We start from the raw sequence: 25,007 nt of genomic DNA, 5'->3' as shown, positions 1-25,007 counted from the left end.
CTGCATCAAAGATGACATTGGGGGTGATCATAAAGTTCCAGCCTGTAGTTTCTACAGTGTTAGTATGATTTAATTAGCACCTCTCTGTGTGCTAATGGGTGGGAAGCTCTTGTGTGAGATTCAGGGCCCTAACAGAGTACCCTAAGACTGGTGTCATGGAGGAAGGGTGCAGGGCTCTAGAGAGTACCCTAAGTCTGTGTCATGGAGGAAGGTGCACCAGATGTCTCCACTTTCTTCGTATTAGAAGTTGGTATTTTTTGAACTTCACTTTGCCTGGGATGGAAAAGCCTGAATGCAGCTGTTAGTGCCATATGAGACAGTGTCATCAAGTCAGCCGAGGTCATGGGGCAAAGAGGGGAGATTCAGATCCATCAGGATTGTTTTATGTAGTGACTGAGTGCCCGGGACACCCGTAGTTCCATTTCTCCGGAAACTCCCAGCCCTCTGAACTCTTGACTCTTTCCTCCTAAGTTCCCCTTACTTTAGTGGACCTATATCCTCGGCTCCTTCCTATCTCAGGGTCTTAATAGATCTGAATGTTCCTGACTGGGATCCTATTGCATTTCAGTTCTTTGTGGAGAGTAGGTGAGTGAGGAAGAGCATTTTATGCTGGTTAAATCATTCAAACCTGTCTTGTCTTGTGAGTTGGCTTCTATTTATTTCTTTTACAGTTTCCAGAGTTCACCTGAGAACCACACAGCTTACGTGAGGGTGGAAACTGAAATTCAGAACCCCCTAACACTAAGTTTCTCAGCTGAGCATCTGTGCTCAGTTAGCCATTAGAAAAAAGGGGAACAGAGAAACAGCAACATTTTAAAACTGGTTTATATTTATTTTTATGGCTCTAACACACAGAACAACTTTGAATGACATATTCTATTATTTATTTGTTTATCTTTAGTGCTGGAAATGAAGTCCAGGGCCTTGCACATCCTAGGACAGTGCCTTACTACTGAGCCACACCCCCAGTCTTTCCTGTGAACCCCTACATTACTGCTATTTTATCTGATTGCAAAAGAGGTAGGGAGACAACTTAGAGGAGGAAAGTCTCCAACCTTGAACACAAGAACTCTTCCAAAATGTTGCCCTTGGTCTCAACTTACTGCATATGTATGTAGAAGCAGACATGTACAAAAATATTGACAGGAGAACTCATGGAAGGATTTCCTTGGATAACTGAGTGTGAGCTGCAATGAATAAGGGCATGTTCTTCTATTTCTCACTGAAAATATAATATGTGAGCTAACTGTAGCATCTTTTTAAGACTAAAATTGGTGGCACATAATCTTGGGAAATCCAGAACTGGGTTATCAAAAATGATACAATGAGAATTTACTTGGTGTTTATTCCGAATGATTGGTCCAGCTGAGTTCGGTTCCAATGACATTGGCTGGCGCTGCTTATGGTTTTGGTTTTTGTTTTTTTGTTTTGAGAGAAGCTGGGTGAAATTATTTATGTTTCTAGATTTTGATTGGATGTCCTTATGTTTCATATACTCTTATATTTCTGCAAACTATTGGGTTCAAACAGGGGTTAGTCTTTTAAACAATTCAAAATGCAAGTATATGAAACCAATCCGTGCAGTTGGTTTTAAAAAAAAAATTCCCTAGTTATTTTTCTGTGTTTCCACACCTCCTGGTTTGAAGTTGGGATGTCTGGCTTGGAGGTAATGCCCACTACAACACAAAAATAAGATGACAGCATTTATGATTGTAAAAATTGAATAGCTATCTAAATGTCTAAGCTTGACCTGAACTTAGCCTTGAATTAGTCTCTTAGGTCCCAGCCACTGCTCTTATTCATGTCTTAATAGGAATATAGGAATACTGAAAATATTTTGCTCTTACTCAGTATCCTAAGGAGCCTTCTTCTTTTTAAAACTTTCTTTCCTTCATCATTTAAAAAAGTCTTTCTTCTTCTCACACCTTGCCTATGGCCATTCTGTTTTATATCTGAGACTATCCCAGCAAAGAAAATGTCTTGACCTTGAGTCGAAGGTCTGCTCCCTGGGAAGGTGGGTACAGAATCTCCCACGAAGTGGAAAGGAGGAGTTGTCACTGTGAGAGCTGCAGACAGGTGGGGACTCTTGGCGAGGGTGGTGTTCGGCGCAGTGGAGTGGTAGTATATCTGGCTACCACACTGCAGTCTTGCCCAGCCCTTCGCAAATAGACTCCTTCTTTAATTCTCGCTGTGGTCTGCACAAATGATACACTGATTCAGAATTGCAGACCGACACCTATCCAGTGTTCAACTCTTCCAACCCTCATCCTTCTCACTCTGGGGGCTGACCAGTGTGTCATACACTACCAACCACAAGGCTGGTGTCTCTCATCTTCCTCAATGACTTGAGATACAGACTGGGTTAAAAGTGGGGGTAACTTGAAGTACAGCTTTCTCTAAGACAGGAGGGCAGAGAAATGTGTGTCTTCTGCCAGGAATACACAGAGACTTTGGGCCCCCCAATAATCCACAACGTTTTGGGATTGTAATAATCTAAATGTGTTCTTACTTGTCAAATGAAAGGACTACCAGAGATGGTTTTGAAGTTCTACCAAACTTCTGATGGTAATGGGGAAGCAAAACACCAATGCTTCTCAGCTCCCAGGCTCCTCCCTCCCCGCTACCTCTGTTCTCCCTCTCTCCTTCCTCCCTTCTCTCATCCCTCTCTTTTTTTTCTTCCTTTCACAAACTCTAATATGTCTGTGCTAACCATATTACCCTTTCCAAATTCAAGGGAGATGTTCACAGGCTAAATTCCCTTTTTAAGTGTTTTAAAATATGGAATATCCTTACAAGCTCCGACTGCCCAGCACTTTGTAAAGGAGGAAGTGCAGCTTCTGTGTAGCATCCCCCCCCCCTCCCCAGTTTTCACGAAGCTGCTTCTAAACATCTAAAATCTAGGACACAGTTCTGCATGAGGCACCTTACAAAGGCAGACAGAATCTAATGGAGAGAGCAGAGGAAGAAAGCTCCTGAGCTGTGGTGTGAGGGATGTGGACACTTGGGTCACGGTGCTGACCAAAGTCTGAAATTTCAGTTTTCACAAATGCAGAAGGCCTACTGGTTCTTCCTGCAGCCCTCTGTAAAAGCCAGAACACTTAGAACTAGATAGGGCTCAATTACACATCTATGGAATCCAGAACCAAAGTCGATCCCAGCAAAGGCAAGGCAAACATTCGCTTTTACAGTATTGTGTATGTTGATGTCGTAAAAAAAAAAAAAAAAACCTCTCCATGTTTTGTTTTCCTTCTCTGAAAGACAATGCCCCCAAAAGAGCATTGAACACAGACACACACACACACACACACACACACACTGTTAAAACCACAGTTTTCCAGTATCTGAAAATCCTGGAGCAAACCTCGTTTACACACGGAAACCCCAGCTTGTTTTACAGACTTTGTGAAGTTTGATCAGAGTGGTTCAGTAATGTGGGTTTTAAAGAACAATCAAGCCTCCCAGATAGGGACCACACAGTGCAGCCAGCCTGTTCCTTCTTGATGTCATCTCAGAAGAGGGTTTCAGTTTACATGGGACACCAGCCTCTATGACCAGGGAGCAAGTTTACTTTTAACAAGTCGAAGTGATAATCACGGTCTTGTGCCCTTTTGTTAATGGTATGAATTTTATTTCTCAATGGGCTTTTTGTAAACGGGATACTCATTTAAAAGTTATCGGATTTGCAAGGCTTCCTCTCCCCTCTCTCTTTGAGAGATCTGTTTTCTCTGTCTTGAAAATGCAGAGAAGCCCTTTTTTAGAGAACTCCTTGTCTTCAGGAGATTTCAGATACACTCAGGTCATATCATAGCTCCCAGGATGTGAGAATTATACAGAAATCCCTGATAGAGCACTGTTACCTTCAAGGTTAATAGCAGCCTCCCTTCCAGCCCAAGGACCACCCAGTTCCCATGAGAAAGGACTTTTCTTTCCTGTTCTTGTAATTCATTACTGGGTAAACTCAGTACGATTATCTTATAGTTACTTCCAAAGATATACTGCAGAGCTCTGGGCCTGTGAGCCCTCCCAACTCACTGTATACCGGCCAGGCACTCCTGCAAAGTTGCCTTCTGAAGGAGATGCTTAAAAACACACTTGTCTGTGGGATTGGACTAACCTGAAGGGAAGCGTTACCCTTTCAGCCTTCTATCTTGTTGGGTATGAAAAGACGTTTTTGAGGCTCTTGTTTGGGATGGGCAGTCCCAAATACTTTGATGTCCCCTTCAAGGAGAGCTCATCTCCACTTTGCAGAGGAAATAAAAATTAAGTCTTCCAGGGACCTGTCCCCAGTCATAGAGCTAGACACTATCTGAGAACGGTCTTCCGACCTAAGCTTTCTAAAGCATGACCCCTTCATGTCCCTCCAGGGGACAACGGAGAAAGATTGTGTGGTTTTCTGGTCATCCCCAGCTTGTACATACCTTAAAATCCATGCTCTCGTGACGAAAGGTGAGGCAGGGCACTAACTTTGACCTTAAAGAAATCCCTGGTTGACCTCCAACAAAACTGGGAACATTGGCAGCCAATCCTGACAGTGAAAGATCCTGTGAGCTACTGAATTTCTTCACTTGGTAACAAGACAAGTCAGTGGCTCTGTTACCAGGACCTTCTCCAGTGCTAGGAAGAGGCTAGTAGCAGTCTTGGAAGTCAGACAGAGCTGGGTTCAAATCTCATGCCCATCACTTACAGGCATGATGGATGACCTAACTCAGCTAGGATTTAGTCACTCATCTGCAAAGTAAATGAAATCCTGATGCTCCTATTACAAACCTGCTATAATGAATAAAGTATCATATATACCCAACTTAGACCAGAGTGTTTTTAATGCTTAATAAATTTGAGGTAACGTTATAATCATATAGAGCTTCTGATAATTGGGATAGCGATGCAGGTATCTATCATCAGATTGCCTATTATCTATCAAACTGCCATCTATCTATCTATCTATCTATCTATCTATCTATCTATCTATCCATCTACCCATTCAACTATCTATCTACCTATCATCTATCCATCTACCCATCCAACTATCTGTCTGTCTATCTATCTATCATCTATTTATCTTGTCATTTCTGTTCATCTGCTTTTATTAGGTAAGTTGAAGAAAGGAAGGAAGGTTTTTATCTGTCAATACAGGCTTTAAATATTTCATTTTAATATCACTGTACCAAGATCCACTTGCTGTTAGCTCAGGTAACAAAACTACATTGCCAAACAAGTTGTCCTGACTCAGTCTGCCTAGATTCTTGCATGAGAGGTCTTGGATACAATTTTTGTGTCTAATTCTTATACCACAAACAATAAGTACTCAGATTCTTTTATTCATAAAAGTATAAACATGTGCTTTTTATAGAAAGGAGGTGTGTGTGTGTGTGTGTGTGTGTGTGTGTGTGTGTGTGTGTGTGTGCATTGACATGCTTAGGGAATGGAGTAAGGGATGACTAATGCTAATTGCTTTACGAATGTGAGATTGGAACTAGAATAGAAATAAAAAGCTAATATCAGAAAATTCTATGCAATATAGCAATGAAACAATCTCTAAAAATAACAGGAAATAGAATCATGTCAGATTCATATTGAGTGAAGAGTTATTGTTAATAATGGTCACTTTAAATAATTTTTGTGTAGCTATGGTTTAGATCTCTGGGACAACTATTGGTGATTTTTGCTGTTTTTTAAAATTCTTTATCTATCTATTTATCATCTATCTATCTACCTATCTATCATCTATACATCTATTTACCATCTATCCATCTATCTATCTATCATCTACCTACCTACCTACCTATGTATCTATAGATCAGGCAACTGATTAGCAGGTGATCGTTTTGGGCAGAGAACAGGAAATTAGCTATTCAGAAGTTGGTAGATGTTCACTGTTTCTTATTAAAGTGTTTGTGTATTATTTCTTATGTACAGACTTGCTTTCCATAGTAGTCTAGAGAGAACTGCTTTATTATTTAAAAATCAATGGGTCTATATTAATTTTTGTAGCTAGTTGTAACTGGAGAATCTTGACCATTGAAAGAATGTTTATGCTGTAAAATATTAATTTGCATAAATTATGGGATGTGGGAATATTTCTTTTGTCTGATCAGAAACAAAGGCAAGGGGGTTTCCCAAGAGCGTATTCACGCATCTCAGAGGAGGTCACTCCATGGGAGTCCTTTGTGGTGAGGGGTTGCATAGATACCTCTTTATCATTTAGCCAACAGTGAGAAAGAAGCAGCCATTGAAACACACAGAAGATGAAGTGTACAGTCTTGATACCTCATCTGCAGTCCAGAACATTCTACCTGGAAGCAGAGCTCTTGGCCCAGCACTTGTAAATAATGTCAGGCAGGAGACTACATGACTTCCTTTTTTGTTTTTTTCAGAAAGCGGAGGCCATTGGAGAAAAGCGGCCAAGAGGCAGACCTAGGAAATGGGTGAGTAGTGAGATACAGTTTTCCCTCTTAAAAGCAAAAGAATGTTTTTTAAAAAAAAAAAATTAAAATGAAAAAGAAAGTTGTGTTTCATGGATGACGAGAATTAGTAACTTCCGGCATGCTGGAGTCTTTGGAAGATCTTTGAGGCACATGACCTATGATTTTTCTTACCGTTTGATTCCAGAGCTCACTGCCTCTGCTCCCTGGAGGTGACTCCTTTCTTTCTCTTCCCACATCAAAGGAGTCTCCACTCTTCCTGCCAGGGGTCACAGGGATGATTTGTTTACAGGTTGAGTAACGAGAGCCCTCAGAAGCTGATTACGATGGTGATAAAATTCAGACGAAACATGAATGAGATAACTTTTTTTTTTGTTTTAATGTTTTTCTCTTTGCGGTTTCCTCTCTGGCTTTTGCTTTGCCCTAGTCTCATGTTCTGACTCTTTGCATGTTCTTTATCACATTGGTTTCTTCAGGAAATAGGTGTGATCTCCAGCAGCCCCAGGAGCCTTAATTGTCGTTCTCCATAGGGACAGCAGAGGCCTCGGTGTCAGGCACGGGACCCACCTTCCCTGGAAGGGCTTCCCACTGACAGGGAAAAGGAAGCTGTTTCTCAAGACTTTGCCTCTCCTCCCCCCAAAGCGCTGCTCTGGTTTGCTCCTGCTCCCTCCACCTTTTAACGTTTCTTTCCTGCCCTGCTGGGTTGCATTTCCCGCCTTAGTTTGCTGCTCCTCTCCCGCAAGCTCTACATCACTTCCTATTTATACCTCGGTGTTGCCTTTCATTTAATTTATTCATCTTGTATTCTTTTTCCTCCTCCGCTCCGCATGTGTTGGGATTAGATTTCTTAGCACAAGGAAACGGGGATGATCTTTAGATTAAAAACATTTTACGCGTTGCAGTGGAACCTTAAAAGTAAATGCATTTTATGGAGCCTGTTTTCCAATAAGGGAATTCTCTCCCAGGCTTATCTACGTGGCCATCCTCCACTCTAGGCCCCATTACGGTAAACAAAGGAATCACACAGCCCCCTAGGCCACCTCTTCCTCTCACAAAGGCTCAGGACTTAAGAACCAACCCCTATCTCTCCTGAAATACAACCCCCCCCCCATTCATTCACAGTAAGCCTTCAAATATTTGACAACAATTAACTGACTCCAATCCTTCCACCCCCACCTCATCCTGCGCAAAGAAACATTCTTGTTACTTGTTTTGGAGTACATTTGTTTTATTTATTTGTTTGCTTTTTAATATTGTGAAATGTGTTCCCCCGAGCTACGGATCACAGTCCAGGTGTGGGTTCCATATACAGTGCGTGTGTTACCTGTGTTGTACATGTGGTTATCTATTGCTGCTACATCTATGTTCTGGGAGCACAGTAGTATGGATCATCAACTATTTCATTATGCTTACCTGTTCTTTGGGACAAGAGTACGGACAGGGCAGATCAGAATATGTCTGCTAAGAGGACGTCAGCATTTAGCCACGCCTCTAAAATTCAGGGCCTGGAATTGGAAGGTCCAATTAGCTACAGGTCCTTTGGTTGGAAGTCTGGTCCTGTCTATGAGTCCTCAGACAGCTCACACTGTAATCGGATGGTCTCGGTCTTCTTAGCTGTACTCATAGGTCAGTAACTTGGAAGGAAACACAAACTTACTTCCAGAAATCAGAAAGTCCTGCCACGGTTCCACTCTAGAGAGCATAGCACGAGCTAGGCCGCTGGTGCACACAGACTAAATGCAGGCCTGCCGTTTCCTAAGCATCTGAGCTCCGAAAGGGCACCCGATACCCTGGATGAATCACCAAGGGAGACCTGCGTACGTTTGCTAATAGGCAACAGAGTAGTCAACAGGTGAGACCTTTGAAGTCATAGGAGTAGCAGGACTAAAATGAAATAAGTTGTAAACTGTTAAAGAGAAAAATCAACCAATTGTTTTAAGTCTCTGCTTTCCATACCTAACGCCTTTGGGGTACCCTCTGCTGCGATAATTCTCGGCTCTCTAAACACTGTGACCCTTTCGTACCATCCCTCATGTGGTGACCCCCCAAGCATACAATTACTTCATTGCTACTTCATAACTGTAATTTTGCTGTTGTTATGAATCGTAATGTAGATATCGGATATGTGACCCTCACAGGGGTCCTGATCAGCCGCTCCTCTAATATCGAGTTTAACCTCCAGGAACCGTAGTCACATCTGTTCTCCTAGTTGGTTGCAGCCCACTGCAGTGCCCCAGAACCCTCCAGTTTATACCCACTTCCTTGGTGGCGCACACAGCTGTTCCTCTCAAATCTAGAGCGCTTAAAGGGTGTGTACAATGCTTTTCTAAAGGGGTTCTTGTTTATTGGAGGGTACCTGGTTTCTAGACATATCTTCACCCTGGTGAGAACACCTGGGAAGTGTATCAACCATGGAGATCCTGGCTTCCTGGGAACAGCTGTGGGACTCCTTCTGACTCGCCTGGCTGTGAGACTGGATGGGTTTTGTGTGGTGCATTGCAGCAAGCCCCCGGTTTGGTCTCAGAAAAAGAGTCGCTCTGCTTCGGAGGGGAATTAAAAGGAAATGGTCTATTTTTTTCTAGACAACGTGTTTCCTCTTTGCTCACACAGCTCCTGTAGGTGACTGTGCAGTCTGTCCCCAGCCAGGCATTCTGTTCAGGGGCATCATTTGCTGGGAAAGTTTATATGGAGCAGTAGGTCACTGTTTCCCATAGGAAGTGGCCTTGGGCTTTATGCTAAGTATGAGCCTTTCCAACAGTTCCGTCCACCGGTTCCTTGAGTTGTAGATATCTTTTTGAACTGTCTGGATTGCCTTGGTAGTTGGTTTAGAGGCCAAATTGTTCCCTTTATTGTTGTAGATTTTGCTTTAAAGTTCTTTTGCTAATACATACATACATAGATATATACAAACATACATATATATATATGTATGTATATATCATATAAATCTTTTTAAAGATAAGTTTATTTAAACAAGAAGATACTTGAATTGAAGGGTTTCGAGGATTCATTCTTTTCCGGTATAATTTACCCCTACAGGTTGCCCCACATGTAGCAACTACTTACAAAAAGGTTGCAAAGTTGTCTTTGTAATGATAATTGAAAAACATTGAAATTCTCCAAGTGAGCAAAGTATGCAGGCAGTGTATGTCATTGAGTTTTTTAATTCACTTACTTGATTTTTAAGAGGAGAGCTGAACGAACTAATGGAGGAAGAGGCAGAGCCAGTGCCTTCTCCTAGACCAGCTCCATCTGATGTTGAACAAAACAGAACATTGGTTATTTAGTTTGAGGAAGGTAGGAAGGAAGGAAGGAAGGAAGGAAGGAAGGAAGGAAGGAAGGAAGGAAGGAAAGAACGAAGGAAGGAAGGAAGGAAGGAAAGAAGGAAGGACGCACAATATGCTTGTGTCTAATAAAGCAGTGGTGAAGGAGAAATGAAAGAAAAGAGAACACTGGGTTGTTTAGGACCAAACGGAGGCTCTCTAGTTGAGAATGTACTCAACACAGTCCTGGAGTCAAGCGGCAGATTCCCTTTTTAGTAGACGCTCCTGTCTGCTGCTGGACACATCAATCATCTTCATCCGCATTTCCAGCTGTGCAGGTGTGTCTGTGTCACTACTTGTTGCTCGTCAGGCTGGAATCTCATCCACCTCGTTAACAAACAGGTAACATTTCACAGTAGGCTTTCACTAGTGTTTGCTCCTTCATCCTAACCTGTCCCACAGAGCCGCCTTGCTCACCACCTTGAAATTAATGTTATCATTCTTCCCAGTCTTGACTCCTTCCTTGGGTTTCTCATCAGCTATGGCAAGCGTTGGGGTCTCCTCAGCTGCCACTTCACAAAAGAAGGCGCCAGGCACACACCCTGTTCTAGTAATCTTACAGACCTCCGTAGCTGGCCTGGAAAGAGCATTTATTGTAACTGCAGTCAGTAGTTGGGTTGGTTCACCAAAACTATATAGATCTGAGGAGAAGCTGCCATCAGTCCCGACTATTGGAAAGGATGGGGAACCAGTGGGCCCAGTGATTCCATGAGCACGCTCATTAGAGATGGGTAGGAATACTTCTACTCTCCACTGCTCCTTTGATCTATTCTCTCCTCTGGTTTTATTAGATTTCAGATCTATTATTAGATATGGGTTTCTGGATTTTCATTCTTTGTCTGAAGATGTCAGAGGTGAGAGGCAAAGAAAGAATGAATGAGTCCTACATTTCCTTCACAATTACGAGTCAAGGATCAGGGTTTAGGTGGTTTGGGTTCAACTTTTGACCCATCCCCAACCCGATGTATCATCTTGAACACATGGCATGATTGTCCCAAGGCTGCATTTCTCATCAGGAAAAGGTAGAAGAATTCTAGGAATTCTTGTGTGTGTTAAATGAGGAAATGTGTGCAAAGGCTCAAAAAAAAAAAAAAAACCCACCTCAACACAAAGTGCTTGGTAGCTGTCAGCAATTGCACCTCACAGCAGAATGAAGCACATGCTTTCCCCTAATGTCAACTAGAGCTGCACGTTAACGTTAGCTGTCCACAGCCACCAGGAGTTACTCATGAAGCAAGAATCCCACACCACACCAACCACATTCTATCAGGGCTACCTTGTCGTCAGTGTGTCTCAGGGTGTCTGTTGCTGTAAAGAGACACTATGACCACCACCACTTTTATAAAGGAAAAGCATTAAATTTGGGTGACTTGCTTACAGTTCAGAGGCTCAGTCCTTTAGCATCGTGGCAGGGAGCATAGCAGTGTTTAGGCAGACATGGTGCTGGAGAAGTAGCTGAGAGTCCTACATCTTGCAGGCAACAGGAAGCTGGCTGAAACACTGAGTTAGGTGTCCTGTGCATAGGAAATCTTAAAGCCCACCCACACCGCGAAACACACTTCCTCCAGCAAGGCCATAACCACTCCAACAAAGCCACACCCCTTAAGAGTGTCACTCCCTATGAGATTGTGAGCTCCAATTACATTCTAACTACCACAATGTGTCTCTGTCCAATATCATCAAGTTTAAGAATTGTTTCTTGGTGATATTAAAGTGAGTTTTATGTCTGACACAGGAGGGGAAAATTTGACATTGATGCTAAAAGTCTTTGCTTTTCCTTATAGTAGAAGTTTGGTGTTGCGTCTTGTTGAACTTGAAAAAGCATTTTTTATGCTGTTTACCTTAATAAGTTCTTACAGAAACTTGATTATTCTCAGAACCTCTGTATCAGTCCTACCCCTGGCATTCCTCCCTTTTGCCCCAAAGAGCGGCCTATCACATAAACTGGTATAGAGACAGAAAATGTTTGCAAACATCTGAAGAGTGTGGCGTTCAGCTTCCACTACCACAAAGAGATAGTGAAGACGTTCACTTCACTCATGAAACATGCCATCCAGATGTTTCTTAGGAAGACCACGAGGTTGGCTGGGAGAAAAGAAGCGAGGGCCAGAACACAGAAGATGTGGGTGAGGACGAGCAGGCCCTAAGGGTTTTGTTTCCAGACCATCTCCGCAAAGGGAAATACACCTTAATACAAATGAATGCTTTTTGTCTTTTTTTTTTTCAAAAGGAAATAATTACTCTGAAGATCATGAAATTGACCCAGAAACTGACCCAAGGACCAGACACTGAGTTCAGATGGTCATTAGAAAGCTGCTAACAGTCCCAGCTGTTTCCTTGGCCGTGGAAACTCTTTATTTGGCAATGGGGTGTGTACAGGATGTTAAGTTAAAAATACACATTTCCATTAACCTCCGTCCAGCGGCACTTGCTTCTATTAAAGAGCTTGTACACAGGAAAGGGATGTAATTTCATTGGTTGGTCACCTAGATAGACAAGGCCTTTCCTGGTTTGTAGCAACCTAGAAATGTAAGAGAGGATTTGATGACCGAGCAGGAGACACTAACTCTGAATAAATTTGGCTCTCATTGGACTGATTGGAACCGCCTTCTCCTAAGCACTTCAAGCATCCATGTGCTGAAGAACCTGGAAACCTACCTGAAAGTAAAGCACTGGGTTTCCATTTCCATTCTCTCCCCTCCAGATGTTTGTTCCCTTTTGAAAAACTTGTTTCATTTCTTACCTTCTTCAATGATACATACATACATAGCTCCAGTGTTTAAGAAGAGATAGCCAATAATGCAGAGTACAGATCATTTTAAGTTTGTACTTGGGGTCAGAGGGGAAGAAATGACCTTGATATAACATCAAAAATGCCAGCTAAATGAAATTTATAAAAACAAGACCATTTTTCCCTTGCAGCATTAATATGCTTTAAAACCGGCAGAGCGTCCATACCACCCAGCTACCGCATGAGGACCTTCCGTATCACCACAGAGATATGGTCCACATTGATTGCCACTCTATTTCTGATAGCAAGGGGATGGAATGAGCCTAGATGTCTGTCAGCAGATGAGTGGGTAATAAAACTATGCTCCATACACATAATGAGATAAGAAAAGTGAAATCGTAGTATTTTAAGGAATATGGATGGATTTGTAAAGCGTTAAGTGTTAAATGAGGTGACCCAAAGTCAAAAAAAAAATCATGTTCTCCTTCATGCGATCCTAGTCTGTAATGTGTCTATGTATATGTAAACAGGTGTGAGCGTGGGTGTAGTGTAGTCTGCAGTTTAGGAAGGGAGACCAGCGAAGGATTCCATGCGTGGCTGAAGAGGGACAGAATGCAGGCTGAAGGGCACGTGAGCTGTGAAAGAGGACCTAAAGCAAATACTTCAGTATAGCTTCAGTGTCAGATATCGGGTAAATGCTGAAAGAGCAGAGAAGTAAAGGAGCCAGCCATCCGGGAGACTTCTTACCTCTACCGAATCCTCAGCCAGAAGGGGCAAGCTCCTGTGCCTAGGAATCCTCGGGCTGAATGGGACCTGGATCCTGTCTCCACCAGCCTTATATGCCTGTCTCCACCTCCCTAGTGCTGAGATCAAAGGCGGGTGCCACTGTCTGGCTTCTCTGGTTAACTAGTGGCTAGCTCCACCCTCTGATCTCCAGGCAAGCTTTATTTGTTAGAGCACAAACAAAATATCACCACGCATCATTTTTTCTTTTGTGGTAGAGAAATGAATATAAACACAATTGTTAAAAAGGTACAAAACCGCAGATGATGTTCAGTAGCTTCGGAATGGCCATTCTAAAGATGGATGTTCCCTGAGATGGACAGTGTTTGGGAGCGAGCAAGAGTTTGAGGGCCACTTAATCTAGCTGATTCATATTTTATGTCTGAGTTCATTACAGTAAAGTATCCTCGGGATAGCAAATAGATTTTTCTTTATACTTAGTAATTAAGTATTGCATTAAAAATCAATATTCAGTATTTACTTGAGAAAAACACCTCTTTGTTATGTTTTCTGATAAAGCTGGAGAACTGTCCAAACCCTAACTCAGTGAAGGAAAAGTTTTCCTTTAGTGTATATAAACTTCATGTTATAAAGCAAGCTCTTTGAATATTTGTTTCCCAGTTGTGAATGTAGATTGAAATTTCATTCTTTGACTTTTCATTTTCTTTTCAAACCGATACCATGTGCTTTTAAAGAAATTATACTAGGTTTAAGCACATAACCTGTAATTATTAAAACATGGCCTCCAAATAGTTTCAAATGCTCATTCATGCCTTGCCACTTGATAAATCGGTGGAACCTCTGTTTCACAGGCCCCCACAGGAATTTGGCTGCTTTGTCTCCTCTTACTGCCTCTATCTCTTCACTTCTGAGAAGGGTGTTCTGACTTCTGAAATAGATTCCAGCACAGTCCCTTGAAAGAACTTTTTGACCCAATTTTGGATCACCCCCAAATAGAAAAGCTCAGTGTTGGTTAAACCTCACAGGAAGGTTTCTATGGTGCTTCCTTGTGTTGTTGGCAGAAACTGATTGAGTGCCCTGTTTGGGTTCCATTCCCTTGCCCTTACAGTTTACAGCCAGCATGAGAGTAAAGGGGGAAATCAGTTAATACTGCCCTTTTGTTCGTCTTTCATGAGTGTCTGCAGTATTTACAATGACATAGGGAGAGAGTGGGCGTGCTGCTAGTGGGCAGGCAGTCGAATCTAGAGAGCATTTTTTACTTACTAACACCCTTTCAGTGCTAGTCTGTGTGTGTGTGTGTGTGTGTGTGTGTGTGCGCGCGCGCACATGTGTGTATTTGTTCTTTAAAACATGATAGAATCACTTTGTTTAGGGCATTATATGTTGCATTCTGTGTAGAAAAATGGCGAACTGCACAAAACCACTTAAAATTCCAAGTTTCATAAATAACAAAATGGTAACTTTGTCTACTAATGTGCATAATTATTGAAAGGTTAATTTGGATAGAGATTGACTGGGATCATTCATAAAAGCTAACTTCTCCAGGAATAATGGTAAATATGGTTAGCATCCTTTTGCATTGTAGAAGGTCCTTAGGGTCTTTGGTGTTCAGAGAATTAATTCATGCTATGCTCATTTGTCTCAAACCATTTTCTGGTACCAGTGATAAAGCAAGTTTGTGCATTGTTGGGTAATAGTAGGCTCAAGGCTCACAGGATGTACATACCGAAGGGGGCATCCATCCATAGTCACAGTGTGAAGAATTCTTTTGTGACTACTTTAGTTATGGTTTCTATTGCTATGATAAAAACATCACGACAAAAATCAACTTGGGAAGGAGAGGGTTTTCTTTCATCATACAGCTTGGCATCTGTCTCTCAGAGAAATCAGGGCAGGAACCTGAAGGCAGGGATGGAAGCAGAGACCTTTGAGAGTAATGCTTACTGGCTTGCTCCTCATGACTTGCTCAGCCTGTTCTCATACCATCCAGGACCACCTGCCCAGGTGGCACCATTCACAGTGATTAAGGCTCTCCCACATCAGTCACTAAGAAGACACCCCAGACTTGTACATGGGCCAATCTAGTAGGAGCATTTTCTTGGTAGAGGTTCCGTCTTCTCAAATAACCCTAGCTTCTGTCAAGTTGACGATAGATAGATGGATGGATGGGTGAATGGATGGATGGATGGATGAATGGATGGATGGATAGACCAGGATAGCACCAGGAATGATTATGTCATATGTTCAGACTGATAATTCACTATCCCGGCAAGTAAACACTGAGACCCTCTTTTGAGAAGCTGGCATTTAAAAATATCCATGAAACAAAAACCAATTTTCAACATTTATGAAATTTTAGAAGTTTTGTGACTTTTAAAAAAAAATCGAATCAGCTATCTTCAAGTTTAAGAAAATGTTTATATTCCTTTTAGCTGCAAAATTATCTTTGTGAGGAAATGCAAATCTATGCATCCTGAAACATGCATAAGACTTAAGATTTCATGGTGTCCGAACACAAGACATACAAGTCTATCTTTCCATACAGCTAATCTAATCTCCTTATATGGGTTTTAGTTCATCTCTATCAGTTTCATTTGTAATGTTCTGTTTTTTCCAGAATAAATCATCCTGTTGAGAGTAGAGCAAAGTGTGTATTCTTGGTGTGTGTGTGTGTACATGTGTGTGTGCATGCGTGTGAGAGCAATCACAGGTGCCATGGCAGGTGATTTTGTGGAGTCGGTCACATCATTATGTAGGTTCCTGGGATCACACTCAGGTTACCAGGCTTATGTGTCAAGCATCACCATCCACTGAGTCATATTGCTGACCCCCAACAAAGTGTACATTCCTCTTGTAAATCTTTACCAATCTGCTCTGGAGTCTCGGCCCTTTCATTTGCTAACCTTGGGCTACTGTCACATTTCCGAACCTAAGTTTCTTTTGGGACATGAAATTGTTGATATTTTTGTAATTTTAGCTAACCTGCCTACTTCCTAAGGAATGATCGAGATGGTTCTGCATGTGTCATTATTATTAAAATCTGTAGATATGCATCAAGTCAGTTTCCCCATTTCCATAACATTCCAGACATTTCTATGTCTTGTTTTTCTAATTTACTGCCACAGCCCTCAAGTAAGCTAGATGGAACAGTATTTGAAATGAAAATGCTATCCATCTGGCTTCTGACCTAATGATTTTCTAGCTTTATGATTTGGATAGGTTACTTATCATCCTACCTGTTCACATCTTACGTGGGGCACCAAGTGTTCCTTCTGTGCCGTTCTGTGTGGGCTGTAAATGAGAAAAGGTAAGAAGAAGATTTATAATTTGAAGAGTGCATATGATCATAAAGAAATGGCAGTAAGTCTCAACAATGGAAGCAATATTTCACACGAGAGTGAACTTGGTCTTGTCACAACACATATAAGTTGTAATATTTTTCTTAGCACCTTCAGCCCCACCTTTGTCTTCCACAGAAATTATCTGTCTTATGTATATGGATTTGTTTCCTGCATGTATGTTTGGGCAGCGTTTGTGAGCCTGGTACCCACCGAGGCCAGAAAAGGGCATCCCCTGGATCTGGAATTGTGAGCCACCATGTGGGTGCTAAGGATCAAACCCAGGTTTTCTGCAAGAGCAGCCAGGGCTCTGCATTGCTGAGCCATCTCTCCAGCCCCTTCCACTGAGGCTATGAGGCATTAGCTCTTTTCCTTTTACAACTTCTTTTGTTGTTGCAAGGTTGAGGTTCCAACACTGAAGGTGTTCTCTGCAGGGCTGGGTCATGCTTAGAAAGAATCACAGAAGACAGTAACTGTCAAGTCAACGGAACGTGTGGTCAAAGCATAGCTGAAGGAAGAGGAAGCTTTGCTTGGTCCACTAAAGAATTTTTAGGGTAAAAATTGTAGGGATCCCAGGCAGGAGAGAGTATGGCCACATCTACAGAGAGATACATTAATTGGGAAGCGTGGTGTAGAAGGTGGATCGGCAATGAAGATGGATCCTTCAACTGAGCCATATGGACTAAAATTGGGGAGTAAAGAAATCTGAGTAAATACTCTAATGCCGAAGGAAAATTTAGATATAAATGGTTTCATATGTGTGTGTGTGTGTTGTTGTTGTTATTGTTGTTCAACTCAGTTTTGTTTCACATTAACTATGAGCCTGAGCATATAGCCACTTGTGTGGTTTCTACATAGAATTTGGTTCATGGTCCCTGCACACTACTTTCCAGCTCCAGGATTCTAGCAGAACCAGCTATTGTGGGCCAAGCTGTCCTTAGGAGAATCACAGAAGGTGCTTTCCCAAGGCCTTTTCCTTCAAGGTTGCCCATGACCTTAGCCATTGAATCATTTAATTGTTTCTGGCCTCCCAAGCTAGTGATTCGGAGCAGGCAGGGTGGTAGGGTGATGTTATGTCTGGGGCGCGAGCCTGTATCCTCACCACACGAGGCCCACCCTTCCTGGTCTGAGAGGCTCAATGCACAGTGCTTGGCACATAGTGAACACTCAATAAATTGAGTTGTTTTTCTGTCTCTTTGGGGATCTGAAGTAGAAACATTCAAACCTGAGAATGCCCCCAGTGCCGTAGGTTCCCCAACCGAAAATCATGAGAGATCTGGGGTAAACGTGCATGGATGCAGCTCCAGCCTGTCGGCCTGGGAGAGGTCATTGTTCTGACTTTATAGCAGGTCTAACTGAGCTCCCTGAGTTTGTGAATCCTAATAAGATTTTTGTCAGGATGAATGAGTTTTAACTTAATGCGGCATTTCTAAACTGTGCATAATGTCATGGCAATTGGAGACACTTATGAAAAACAGCCGATAGATATCACTTCTGAGACATCCTGTGTTTGCCTGTGTTGTTTGTGTTTTACCAGTCTCTACCCACCAAAGGAGTATTCTTCCGGGTTCCTAGATGAGGAAAACATTGAGTTAGAAGAGAAAGTTTTGACAGTCTTACCTGTTCATATTTGTTAAAATAAAATGGCTTTCTTGCCCTTCCTTCTTCCTTTTCCCGTTACTCCCAATTCAACCGGGTTACCCGTCTTCCTGAGCTACTGGGGGCTCACCTGCAGCTGTAAGAAATACCTTGTAAACTTTACCCAGTTCCCCCAACTCCCGTGGCTTTTTTTCTCTCTCTTGTGTTTCTCTGCAGCTCTGGGGAGCAGCCCAAAGTCTCAACTACTGAGCCACGCTCTGGCCCATATAAACTGTCGTTACACTATCTCGACTAAAATGTTGCTCTTAACCAAACTCACAATCATATTCTGGGTTCCCAGTTTTTGGTGTAATTATGTGTGTATATTATACGTGTGTGTGTAGATTATGTTCTAACCAATTTCATCACATGTATAGGTACAGAAATCTGCCATCAGATGTGTTGTCTTTTAAGATAGTTGGTTGAGAATTTAAGCTTATCCCATGATGACAGACATGGGGAGATACGTCATGTCTTCTACACATTCTAGAACGCTGCCCGGCTGTTGAAGCGCGGACAGATTCTGGCCCATATTTCCTATCTGTGGCTGTCTGGGTACTCCTTCAGATTCCCTTCTTATGAATCTCTGGCTAGCCCAAGCAGAGCATAGGCGGGCTTGGCATCCAGCTGCTGACTTACCTGGAGTAACCTGTACTTTACTGCCTTGAGGTCTGCCAATTGGAGAGGCCAAGAAGGGGAGCTGGCCTAAGAGTGCACCATGCTTGCTTTTCCTGAGGCCACACACACCGTGCCTAGTTGAGTACCTGTCTGTCTTTTGGGATATGCTCAAATAGGTCTCCAGAGTTCCGAGGTTGTGGATAAATACCTTTACTCCCCTTCAGAAATGCAGGCTGCGGGATAGCTCCATGGTTAAGCATGTATATAGTGGCCGCAAAGCCTTGGGTTTGATTGCCAACACTGAAAATCAAACAAATAAACGGACACATATAGATACATAAGCAAAAATCGAGCCAGAAGTTATTTGTTGAACATAAATTTTATGTGTCCACAAAGCAGATTTCACTGAGCAAACAGTCCTGTTAATTGTACTTTGGTCATTTATCCCAGACTCTAATACGGACTGCAGTAAAACCTTGTCACTTTGACACCATCAAAAATACCCACCCCAACAGTACGTCCTTCCACTAAAATAAACACGGAAATAATGAAGAAAGAAAAATGGCAAACATCTTTTAAAAACATAAACACATGTATGTGTGCATCTTTTGTGTGCACTGCACACACATTCAGAGCAAAGTCATAACAACACCTAGTTAAAATCTGCTTGTCTAAGTATCTCCCCCTGAGAAGGCTTAGCAGATAGTTCAGTCCTAACATTGCCATTTTAGAATGGCAAAGGCCTGCTGCATTGTACTGGGATCACGCTTGGGATCCGAGCAGTTAGTTAGCCAGATGACCAGTGAACCAACTCTAAATGCGGATACTATGGGAGCCCTTTAGAGAATATATTGTGTTTGTATCCAGTGCCCTATTGGAGCCCAATCCCCACTCTATGCTGCCCTACAAGCGTGGTTTCCTCTCTTTGAGCTAATGCTTTTCCATAGTGGCACTTTAAAAGAACATATTTCTTAATTTCTTATTTACAAGTGATATTCTATTTTTTTTTTTTGAGTATGGTTTTCATCTTACTTAAATAAAAGGTTGCTTTTAAGTTAACCAGAGACATTTTCAGAGAATCTTGGAAGTGTGTGGGGAGGGGCATTTTAAAGAACAAAACTTTTGAGATGCCAGAACAAAATGCCATTATTTCCGGGGCGGGCTTTTCTGTCCTTACCTCACCCACATCCACGTGTGCAGGCTGCTGGTATAGGCATGGCAGGCAGCAGATGAAGATGCGGCTGCATTCCTGTGTCCTGCTGCCTGTCACCGAGGCCCACGGGGTGCGCTGTTCCAGTCGGTGTTCAGGCTCCCCAGATAGGAGTCTGGATTTGCTCTGCCGCTTACAGAGTCCCAGGCTTTCATGTTCCGCAGGTGACAAAGTCCAAGCAGAGAGCCATTAAGAGTCCAGCTCCAGGTCATGAGCCTCATTATCCTGACGGGAACCAGGTTTCCTGACTTCCAACCCCTTGCTTTCTCCTTGAAGGAATGGCTTCATCTTGCTGGCTTGGCTTTCCCTGTTTTCCATTTGTAATGTTGGCCCTGGTTCTTCCTTCCCTCGGGTCCTGTGTTAGGGTTTCCGAGGGTTGATGTAACAAAGCACCACATGCCTGGGTGCCTTCGCACAACAGAAACTACTCTCTCACATTTCTGGGAAGTGGGAAATTGTACATCTGGGTGTCTGCAGGCTTGTGTTGCTTTCCCAGAGGCCTGGTTGGCACCACCTCTCCTCTGTCTCTGTGCCTCCCTCTGTCTTTTTTTCTCTCTGTCTGTCTCTGTCTGTCTGTCTGTCTCTCCTTTTCAAGACAAGATCTCACCTGGTCACACAAGCTAGCCTTGAGGTGGCAGTGTCCCCCCCCCCCCCCGCCCCTACCGCCTAGTGCTGGGATTACAGGTGTGAGCCAGCACACTCTGAGAATCATTTCAATGCCTCTTCCCTAGCTTTCAGCGTCATTCATAATCATTGATGTTTCTTGGCTTCTAGACACACCCCACCGCGAGCACGTGATCTCCTTCAGGCATGTATCTGGTGGTCTCTTCTCTTTTGAGGACATCAGGCTGTATTTGAGTAGCGCCCCCCCCCCCCAAGTAACCCCTATCTTAGTTTGATTACGTATGCAAAGACCCTACTTTTCAAATAGTACTCCACTCCTGTAGATGCAAGGTGGGTTAGAACTCCTTCCATCTTTTTGGGGGCCCAGTTTAACCCATAACAGGCCTCCTTAATGTCAACTTTGTTTTAGAACAAGGCAGGTATTTATAACTCGTGAGGAGAACAAAAATGGGTTTTCATTAAACCTGAAGCATCATAGCCAACATTTGTAGTTTATTATAAGAACACATTGGAAAGATTTGTAGGCTATTTGGGATGTGATTTTTGGATTAATTCCTTCCTTAAATCATTTGTTGGGCATAGTGTTTTAAAAGTAGGAAATGACTAGGTTCGAAAGCATCTAATTTTCATTTTCGGTGTAGCTTGTAAGCTTGTGCATTTTTAAGAGGATATCTAAACAGAATAGTGTGGGAGGCCAGGCGTGTAGTCTAAGTAGGGTAGTGTGGGAGGCCACCTTTCTTCCTCACCTGTTCGCACACACTAAGCCTCTAGTTGGACAACTTCAGGTTGTCATTGATGTGCACTTTTGGCTTGCTTGCTTCTGTAGCCAGAAAGTCTAGAACAAAATGTTTACATGTAATATTTAATGAGGTGAACGCCTACAAATTTTAATAAACATTGAAAATAAGGAAACCCTACTTACCCACTCTGTTCATTCCCTCAGATGTCGTTGGTTCATACAAGTCTTTGTATTCAGACTCTTTAGTAGTATTTAGTCAATTTAAGGAGAAATGTATATAGAACCTGAGTTTCTTATCCTTTAAAATATTCTAAAACTTGGGGAGAAAGTGGGGGGGAGCAGGAGGAGGGGATGGAGTGGGAACTGGGCTAGGTATGTAAACTGAGAAAAGATTGTTTTAAAAATAAATTAAAAATAAAAATAATAGAAAAATATTCTAAAACTATGTAATAGGAGTAAATTGCCTCATCTTTTCTCCCACTAACTTTCATATCTGAGTTTCCAATCCCCCTTGAAATTAATGTGGTTTAGCTTCCACCATAGTCTTCCCATAAGGCCATTCCCCACTTCCTATAATCTTATAGGCCTAGGAGAACACTAGCTCCCCTTCTGTCGTTTGGATAATTACGTGTGTTGTGCTCAGTGGTGGCCTATTAACTCACATGAGTACCGTGGTCTTGCAAAACGGCCTCAGATTTCCATACACTGGAACTGTGGGAATTTTCTGTAATGGTGCTTTAGCAATAATGATGGAGGTGCAGGCATTTCCTGGGGATTAATGACCAGCTGGGAAGATCCAGTGCTCCCGGGCTCTGCCTCCCAGCCAGCCATTAATTCCAAGAAAATGTCTTTTGCCGAGGTTGTTATTGCTATTATAAGCTTAAAATGGAAAAACATAACAGACATGTGAGTTATTTTTATGGTTTGATGCCGTTTCCAATAGTATGTACCAATTCAATAAACTGAATGTGTATACGCACAAGCGCAGGTCAGGTCGTTTGACTCATCCCCCAGTAATCTATGTTTTATGAATGATTTCACGGTTCTCAGCCATTCTTTCCCACAGAGAAAGAAAGAGAGGGTGGGAAAGGGGAGAGAGTACGCGAGAGAGACCGAGAGGGAGAGAAGGAGAGAGGGAAAGAGGGAGAGAGGGAAAGAGGGAGAGAGGGAGAGAAGACTGCAAGCAAATAGTTTAGTTTGGGAATTCCTACCTTGGTCTGAGTTTCCCAACTCAGTGTGATGTTTATGCTCAGGGTTCATGTATAGTCTGAGGGGACTGCGGCATTATTTTCTTTTGTTTGTTTGTTTGTTTTAGTTTTTGTGGCAATTATTCTTCAAGACTGAAAAGGGAAACACAACACCCAGCCCTATTTTTTTTAAAAAAATGATTTATTTAACTTTTATGTGCATTGGTGTGAAGGTGTTAGATCCTCTGGGACTGGAGTCTCAGACAGCTGTGAGCTGCCATGTGGGTGCTGGGAATTGAACCCAGGTCCTCTGGAAGAGCAGTCAGTGCTCCTAACTGCTGAGCCATCTGTCCAGCCCCCACCCAACTCTATCTTACTGGGTCTCTTCAATCTTTCTCTGCTATTTAACAAGAAACCTTACGCTTAGGCCTTTAGATATCAAATATATGAGAGAGGGATCCACAGCCCAGTAATTCAACACTTCAGGGGCTCTGTAAAGTATATGACGTGGTGCAGTAAGAGGAAGCTCCTGATGCCAAGCCGCCTGAAATCCAGACCAGAGTCGGAATTCCTTCCCATGTTCCTCTATGACTCCTCTCTGAAGCTTGCCCTGTGTTTCTACCTTAATTAGCCACCATGCCATGTTATTTTAATCTAGGTTATTAAAAGCATCTCTAGAAATACTTCACTGAGTTCCTAAGACGGAAGGTCTTGACAATCCCAGAATGATGGCACCCCTGATCTTAGGAAGGAATGCCAATGGCGTTACCTAGGTATGACGCTGGGGACATTTTAAACCCCTAATCAGTCAGTGGCTCCACATTTATTGAGCAGCAGCTACAGGCTGACTTCTTGGAACACTTTTTTAAAAATGACTGGACACAGGTTGCACTAAGAGAAATACAAGGGAGTGAAGACATTGTCCTGCCCAGCCTTGAAACCCCTCCCCCTCCTCCCTTCCCCCATCAGCCTCCCCCTCCATGCACCTGTTAATAGCCCCAGTTCACTATAAAACTTCTTCCAGTGTGAGTGGGTAACTGGTGTGCCTGGCGTATCTATAAACACGCGGTTCTGGTTTCCCTGGTGTGCGGTAGGCAGTCCCCCAGGAGGAACATGGATGCGCGGGAATGCCTGGCTCGTAGCACTCCGGGCTTTCTCCTGTAGCGATACTTGTACAACAGGTTTGTTATTTGATGCCCTTTACCATAAACTCCCTGGAAAGTGGCTGTTTTTGCTTTTGTTATGGTGTGTGTGTGTGTGTGTGTGTGTGTAATATCAAAAGTGGTAGTAAATGGTGGTTCCTTCATTCACACTAAATAAAGAGAAAAAAGTATGTGCTGGTCTCCTCAGAGCTCAAGAAACGACTTCTTACTCAAGGGTTCAAAGCCATTTCCACAGCGTTAATGTCATTAATTGCTGTTCCCAGAGGAGTGGCTGTTCTTGCTGACCTCTTGGCTGTGACACTTAGAGAATAAAGCTAGGTGACATTAGTGCCACTGATGTCTTCAGTGAGACTTCAAAACAGGGAGGAGTGGATGCTGGGGACAAAGGGAGAGACAGACAGGAGTTTCCTCACTTGGACTTTGCTCAACTACACAGCTTAAGATGAAGTTGTGGGGTACAGGGCACAGTAACTGGCGGCAGGCGCTTCAGCAGAACTGGAAGGAGATGTGTTACTTCGACCGTTCGTTAGTCAGTTGTTGAGAAGGGGGAAAGGAACGTCTAAAGAAAAATATCTGATGATCATGGTGGACAAAACAGAGCTCCCATCTGGTGAATCTTCTATGTGAATACATTTCTTTTATTTTGTTTACTGCTCTATGTATGCTGTCCGCTCTGAAAATATATTTCTTTCTTTTTCAAAACACTGTATTTGGTATCTATTTACCTGTGTATCACCCATGTATATTATATGTCTACTGACATTATTTAAGCAGCTTGTGTATCTGTGGTAATTTTTCATATTTATTTTATGTTTTTGGGTATTTTATCTGTGTACCATGTATGTGTGTGTCTGCCAGAAGTATCAAAGGTCCCAGAACTCGAGTTACATGTGGCTGTAGGTGCTGGGAATTGAACCTGGGTCCTCAGAAAGAACAGCGAGTGCTCTTAACCTTAGACTGGTAAACGAAATCTTAAAGAATAAATTCAGTAAAGAAATATGTGACTTTTTATGAATGAACAATACTTTAAAAACTAACATGTTTTTAAATATGTGACTTTTTATGAATGAACTGTACTTTAAAAACTAACAGACATTTTCCTAATTCCATAACATGTCTTCAAAATTGAAAGGGTATTAACAAAAACACATTGGGTATATTTATGTGTTCTTTGAATCTTGCAGCTTACAAACTATGTTGTAAAAGGAAAAAGTAAACATTTATGGAATTGCATTAAAATACTAGTTTAAAATATCTATGACATAAATTG

At 42.4% G+C, this 25,007-nt stretch overlaps 1 protein-coding gene across 1 annotated transcript in view; it reads left to right on the top strand.

Moving 5' to 3' along the window:
* Hmga2 (high mobility group AT-hook 2) overlaps positions 1 to 25,007 on the top strand; it is a 112,445-nt gene that overhangs the window by 7,736 nt on the left and 79,702 nt on the right. Inside the window, exon 5 of the mRNA XM_048418682.3 lies at positions 6,375 to 6,425. Coding sequence (XP_048274639.2) covers positions 6,375 to 6,425 — 51 coding nt within the window. The remainder of the gene's footprint in view (positions 1 to 6,374; positions 6,426 to 25,007) is intronic.

The sequence above is a fragment of the Myodes glareolus genome, chromosome 26 (assembly GCF_982192425.1).
Source record: "Myodes glareolus chromosome 26, mMyoGla1.1, whole genome shotgun sequence".
Classification (NCBI taxonomy): domain Eukaryota; kingdom Metazoa; phylum Chordata; class Mammalia; order Rodentia; family Cricetidae; genus Myodes; species Myodes glareolus.
This window is presented reverse-complemented; position numbering and strand designations above follow the sequence as displayed.